The following is a 7,402-nucleotide window of genomic DNA, read 5'->3' as shown; positions in this document are numbered from 1 at the left end:
AAATTGGCGGCCGGTGACAATTGACACTGAAGAGATGAGCATCGATGATGATCAAAGCCTTGAAGGCTTTTTTGCAGCTCAAGTGAATGCATCACATGCTCCAGTAGACAAGTTACTCAGTTCCATAAGAATAATAAGAATGTCGTCGGTGGCAACGACACCGACTTCGTCTTTGCTCCTCTCATCCACTTCATGTGAGCGTCACCAGCTCCGTAATTAATCTGTCGTGGTCGACGGTTACCCTCCGCTCGAGTATCCTCTCTGGTGGCGCGATCCCCGACCGTTCCAACACTCAATCCCAGCAAACAAGTAATCCACCCGCTGCTGCACAAATAGCTGCCATTGGGCGGAAATCCCCAATTTTTCCCTTTTCACGCCAACGCGAGATCTTCCCTCATGCAGACCACACTAGCAATCTGAACCAGAACCCATCAATCTGCCTTCAGAACCCACATCTCCACCTTCTCCCCTGCTCCTAGTCCACTTCTACAATTCCCTACCTGGCGAAGCAACTGCCACTGCCATTGTGGAAACACACGATTTCAATTATGCATCAGGTTTCTCCCGCGTTCTGAACCTATTTTCACCTTCAGATTCACCTCCAGATCTGCTTCGTTTTGTGACCATACTAGCGATCCCGGTCCCCTCTAGCAAGATTCTGCCGCTGCCATTCCGCTATGCCGCTCGCTCTCAATTTGGCCATTCAGGTGTCGTCCTGTTGCTCCCCCAACAAGCCCGTGCAACCAACGCGATCCTTCCGCCATTGATATTAACATTGTTGAGGGAAAGCGATTCATTGGGCCTCCTCCACCTCCTTTTTCCATATCCACATCGCTAGCATCGACCAAGCTCACTGCCAACTCGCTTCCTGAATCTTGCAATTCCTCTTCGCTAATGTCTAATCCATATTCGTCATTTTCCCCCACGAATGCTTTCTCCAAGCTTGCTGAACGATCCCGCCTTGTTCGCAAGCTCACCTTGGTCGTTGACACCAGTGACCCGGACCTCTGCGACAGATTCAACAACACTATCTTAAAGCAAGCGGAATCTCATATTTCTGAAATCAAAGCCAAGGTCTTCATGGTGCCGGAGGTCTTTCGTGAGAAAAGCTCACATCATGACCGTGATTGGGAATGTGATTGAAATCGGGACGCGTTCATGATTGCAATTTCATCCCCACTCCCACTCCGTTTCCTATGTTGCTTCCACTCCGATCTTGCGATGCCAAACATCTCGCTTTGGAATGCCACACTCCAAGTAGCTTCTAGTGGTATTGGTACAAAAATAGCTCGTATGCTTACTTTGTGAGGTGTTCATGTCATCCAAGGGGTCAGAAATATTTCTGCTGATAACAATGTGAAGGAAATGATTTTGAAGGTTCGAGATCCCAATTGCTAAAGTTGATGCCTTGAAATTAGACCTCCGTTTAATGGCTTCTATGAGCAAAATTGCAATAGATTTCAATTTTCTAAATCTTCCTTTGAGTATTTTAATTAACAATACAGGCGTGAGGATGTCATCATTCATGCTCTCACAAGATGGCATAGAGAATTCCCTTATGTGGTGTAATGCCAAAGGTTTCTTAAAATCAGCTTGTAAGCTATTTGATGAATTGAATGTGAATAATCTTTTCTTATGGAATGCCTTGATTGGTGAGTTCAGCAGTAACCAACCGCCTTAAATGGTATTGAAGTTTGTAGATGGAATCAGGAGGTTACTATGCGATTGTAGTTGGGATAAAAAATTCATTTCAATGGCCAAATATGTTGTTATTGATCAAAGTATGCAAATTTGTGTAAGACCAAAGAAACTCATAAGGCTATTGATCGAGCTTGTGGACATGCATTGAAGACGCAGAATTTTTGATCCAGTTATTTGATTTCTGCATCTATCTCCCTTTATATAACTCGTCTCAATGAAGTCATGCTCTTTTTGATACAAGGGGGAATGATGCAGAACATTTTAATTTAAAATGTTCCTTATGATTGATTTAGTTTATTACAAATTGGTTACATGTTTTTAGAATCTTTTAGGTTTCTCTACTTGATTAATATATAGAATTATATAAGAAGAAGGGAGATTTACATACATACCACTATATTGTTGTTATTTTACATGTGTAACATTTCAAATTTTAATATTATAGTAATACCTTCCAAATTCTAAGTTTACCCCAAATCTGCCACTCCGGCTCCCGCACAGCTCACGACATCAACGGCCGTCGGCTCCGGCCTCGCCTCCATCGTTGGATCGTAGCTTCAAACTTTGTGACAAAACAACAAAGACTGCTAATATAATCATAAGCAAGAAGGAATATGCGAAAGAGCAAATTTTTATTTTCAGAGACTCTTCTTCTTTCACACAGTTAAAATCACTAACATATTGGCAGAGGAGATTCATTCTACTCCTTCATGCACTCAAGCATTGGATCGATCATCTTTCCCTTGCAAATCGTGTCAAAAACCTTATCAAATTCTTCCCCCGGTGAAAGTCTTCTCACCACTTAGAAAACTAGCACCAACATCTCTCACAAACCTATAAAGAGGATAAGACCTACAGTCCTTGATCCTATTCTCAATCGCCAACGAACCATTCTCAAATGCAGTTCTTGCTGCTTCCACCTCCTTTGGTGAGGATGTTGGTTTCAAAGAGGACGATGGAGGCGGGGCCGGAGCCGACGGTGGTGCCGTTGACGTTGTGAGCTATGCGGGAGATGGAGTGATAGATTTAAGATAAACGTAAGATTTGAGTGATATAATTGTAATATTAATATTTGAAGTATTAGATATGTAAAATAATAATAATATAGTAGTATGCATGTAAAAAATCCTAAGAAGAATACATACATCGATGAATAGTATTTTCTTTGAAGTCTTTTAGCTTTGTATTTATCCCAATCCACTACATCAACTACGAGGCAGCTTCGTCTTCTCTCCCAGTTAATCTCCGTTTACTTGACTTATGCTGAACGTGACCATTTCCCGCTGGAGTTCTTTCTCCTCCGAGCTCTGTTTCTCCTACTGTTCAGTTGTTCTGCTCTCTCTACCTCGATCATCGGTGCCATGGCTGAATGGTTTGTTGTTCCAATCATGGACAAGATCATCAACGCTTGCTCTGATTACCTCGAAGAGCAAGTCGGATGGCAGACGGGCATGAAGAAGGAGCTGCAAAGGCTGCGAGAGAACCACCCCAAGATCCAAGCTGTCGTCTTTGCCGCTAACCAAGCACAAATGAGCGATCAGAACCTGGCTCTGAACAAATGGATATGGCAGCTGCGAGATGCTATTGATGAGGCATATGATGTGCTCGATGAGTTTGAGTGCATGAAGCATAAAGAACAGCTTCCCAAAAACACGGAAGAAACAAAGGTGCGTTCCGCCACCACGAGCTTCCTATTTGATTTTGCTCGCGAATATATTTATTTGATAATCTATTTCTAACTAATATGATCAGAAAAGAAAGCTCAGCTTCCTATTTGAAAGCCCTCGTGAAATTCTCAAAATTGGCGAACGTGTTCTTAAAAGGGATCCCAACATGAAGCGACTGGAGGAGGCTGTGCAGAAACTTGATAAAGTTTCGGCTGATGTTGCTATTTTCCTTCATCTTTTACACAGCGCGAAGCAGGAACAGAAGGAGCAGGAGGTTGATTTCTACAAAACACGGGAAACAGGATATTTGCCTAAAAATGATCTCATCGGGCAGCGCAAGGAGAAGGAGCTTGTTGTGCAGTGGTTGAGGAAGCCATCAAATGAGCATCGGGGAACTGATTTGTACAGAAACATTTCTCTTCTATCTATAGTCGGCCATGGTGGTATGGGGAAGACAACTCTTTTGCAACATGTTTATAAAGATGAAATTACAAAGGAATTTGATCTTAAAATGTGGGTTTGTGTTTCCAACAACTTTGATGCGAAAAAAGTCATTGCAGATATGTTGGAATGTCTTAAGAAGGAGAGGCCTCGTTGGGAGACACTTGTGGCACTTCAAGGGCGTCTCGAGGAGGAGGTGATGTCTAAAAAGCTCTTACTTGTGCTGGATGATATTTGGGACGAAGAGGAGGAACGGGATAGAAGTAAATGGGAGAATGTGCTTGCCCCTCTAGCTTCTCGGGCTTTTGGTAGTAAGATTCTGATAACAACTCGAACAGACTCAGTTGCACTGATGTTTGCAAACTTAATTAAAAAGAAGAAGGAAATAGTTAAATTAGAGGGCCTGGAGGAAGATGAGTGTTTGCAGCTCCTCAACTCTCATGCATTTGCTGGTGTAGAGAACCCTAATGATCATGAAAATTTAAGAGTCATTGCTCGAGATATAGTTAAAAAGCTTTCAAGATCTCCTTTGGCAGCAAAGGTCATTGGTGGTGTTCTAAATTCTCTTGACTTGGATGAAAGGCGTTGGAGGACAGTTCTAGAAAGCAATTTATTGGGTCAGGCTTCTGTCGATTCCATCTTAAGACTGAGCTATATAGTTCTGCCAAATCCTTTAAAAAGTTGTTTTGCATTTTGCGGCATGTTCGCACAAGATCATAAGTTTGATAAAGATGATTTAATCCGAATGTGGATTGCGTTGGGTTTCATTCAGCCATCTCTTGATCAAGAAGAGACTATGGAGGATATCGGAGGAAGGTATTTTGATGTTTTGGTTAAAAAATCTTTCTTTGACAAGTTTGACAAAGGATACAAAAATTATTCATACTACAAGATGCATGATTTACTACATAACTTGGCACAGTCAGTTTTCAAACAGGAATGTTTAAGGGTTGAGGATAGTACAAAGTTGCCTTCTAAAATTCCTGAGACTCTGCGACACTTGTCTGTTAAAACTACAAATTTAGACATCTTAAAAAAGATTGAGAAGTTTAAACATTTGCATTCTCTTTTCTTGTTCTATGAAGATTCTAATCAGGATCTTTGCAGTGCACTTATTAAAATATTCAAAGCATCAAGATGTTTGCGCTTATTATACATAGATACTCATGAATTGAAAATGATACCTGAAGAGATTAGATATTTGAAACATCTTCGATATTTAGAGATCAGAAGAGTTGATGTCACTAGGCTACCAAGATCTCTAAGTAACCTCTATCACTTGCAATACATAATATATGAAGGATGGGTAAAGTCAACCCGACCTGAAATTGATGATGTTTTACCAATTGACATTAAAAGTTTTTCTAACTTGCGTTTCGTGAAATTGTCTGGATATTTTATTTCATCGATATGTGGGATTGGGAAGCTAAACTCTCTTGACGAAATGGAAATGTTTGATCTTAGAAATGAGATGGGTTGTAGAATTGATGAGTTAAAGTTTCTGAATAAGCTTCGCAAATTAGGCATCAATTGCCTTGAAAATTTGAAGGACGCCGAGGAGGCTCTTAATGCCCAATTATGTGAAAAGAGGAGGCTCACAGATTTGACCTTATGTTGGAGTGACACTGATTCGAAGAATATCGATTTAAATCAGAACGTGCTTGACAACCTTCAGCCACCAAAATGTCTAAGAAATCTGAACATAAAGAGATACATGGGTGCAAGGTCTGCAATATGGATGAGCAATGTCAATCTGCTCTCCAATATAAAAAAAATTGAAGAAATCGAATTGTCAGATTGCATGGAATGGGAAACTCTTCCACCTTTTGGGCAACTTCCCTTTCTCAAGTCTCTGAGACTTTCTAACATGCCGAAAGTAAAATGGCTCGAAAGTAAATTTAATGAGAATGATAAATACCGTGCCTTTCCATTGCTAGAGGTGTTATATATTAGCGGATTAGAAGCATTAGAAGATTGGCTTGAGGCAGGAATAACTGCTGAAGATGGATGTTTGTTTCCTTGCTTAATTGAACTGAACCTATATCACTGTCCGAAGTTGAAAGAGTTGCCCTCTTTGCCTTCTAAGCTCATGAGGTTGGAGATATATAACATTGGGTGGACTACTTTGAATTTTTGTAGCAATTCAAATCCTATTCCCCTTGAATCATTATCGATCTTTCGCTGTCCTAACATTACATCTCTTCCTCTGGCTGATGAAGTATCAAGGCTTGCAGGACTAAGATTCTTGATAATTAAAAATTGCCCCAATCTGGTATCTCTGGGAAGACATCGAGAAGTGGAGGCCACTAATAATTGCCATCTCATGCTCCGCAATCTCTGGATAAGTGATCCATCGGTGTTGCTAATGGAGCCATTGAGAAGTATCGCCTCCTTAAAAAGGCTGTTTATTACGGATAATGATGAGCTGGTTTCATTTCCAAATGAGGCGGAGCAGTGGTTGCTGAAAGTTGGGTCTTCTCTTTATGAGCTGCAATTTGGAGGGCTCAAATCCTTACAGTCTCTTCCTTCCTCCTTGGAAAGCTTATCTTCACTTCATGAACTATGTATTGATTATGGCGTTCCTATGCTTCGGGAATTACCGAACCTTCCTCCCTCTTTGGAAAGTCTATCAATTAAGGGATGTCATCCAGAGCTACATGAGCGCTATCGAGGGGATGGAGGCTCCGATCGGCACAAGATTGCTCACATTCCTTGTATCAATATTCCTCCCTGATAATAGGTCCAACTACTTTAATGAAAATTTCAAAATACATGAGCAATTTTCTTTCTTCTTATCTTACTTGTTTGATATATATATATATATGAAATGTGAAGAATGTAATGTCAGCATAAACCAATTTCTATCAATCGATCCTTTATATATAAATATATTCTTCTTTTAATATTTCATTACATATTTAGCTAGATTTTTTATTTTGATCATTTCTTTTGTTCCTTTATATATAAATATTTTCTTCTTTGAAATCTAAATAGTTGTGTCAAAATTCTATTCTTTTGGTTTTTTTTTCTTATTGATTTGTCGAAATGAAGTGATCATTGAATTATCATTTAATTTTGATTTTATATTTTTGAGTTTGCAAAAATACAATAAATTTTGAATGATCTGCCAGCTATAATCTATGAATTTTTTCCTTTTTTTTGTAATCTATATTTATAATATTCCACTAAGCCATCATTAAAATTTATGCAGTTTCATCAACCTTCTCATTAATTTTCTTTATTGATTTATTTATTTTTTAGACACATTCTATCTCATTAGTATTTTTTAATGATGGTACTGGGAACTAACAAAAAAATATATATATTTTATTGAGATATTTTTATAGCTATTAAATTTATTTTGAGATAAATATATTATCAAATTAGCCTCCCATTGAATTCAGTTGCTTATTAATAAGATTTGCTGGTCAAAACCCTATCCACTACGTATCTTCTAATGATTTTTTTTAGAATGGCTATAGGTGTTCATATATAGGGATTTAATCTTTAAAAGCTGTTGGTTAAGCTATATAAGTGATACGTCATGCAAAAATTATCGGGCATGAATCTCGAGGCAAAAGGTTAGTCGGAAA

General features: G+C 39.1%; 1 protein-coding gene across 1 annotated transcript; it reads left to right on the top strand.

Annotated features, from left to right (window-relative positions):
* The first annotated feature begins 2,866 nt into the window (after nt 1-2,866).
* LOC110093161 (putative disease resistance protein RGA4) lies at nt 2,867-6,604 on the top strand. The gene is made up of 2 exons (XM_020817960.2): nt 2,867-3,368; nt 3,454-6,604. Exons 1-2 carry the CDS (start codon nt 3,063-3,065, stop codon nt 6,541-6,543), a joined length of 3,396 nt encoding a protein of 1,131 aa, XP_020673619.1. The 5' UTR covers nt 2,867-3,062; the 3' UTR covers nt 6,544-6,604.
* The last annotated feature ends 798 nt before the right edge of the window (nt 6,605-7,402 follow it).

Source organism: Dendrobium catenatum, unplaced genomic scaffold (genome assembly GCF_001605985.2).
Source record: "Dendrobium catenatum unplaced genomic scaffold, ASM160598v2 fragScaff_scaffold_963, whole genome shotgun sequence".
In the NCBI taxonomy this organism is placed as follows: domain Eukaryota; kingdom Viridiplantae; phylum Streptophyta; class Magnoliopsida; order Asparagales; family Orchidaceae; genus Dendrobium; species Dendrobium catenatum.
The sequence above is the reverse complement of the archived record's forward strand: the minus strand, read 5'-3'. Positions and strand labels throughout refer to the sequence as shown.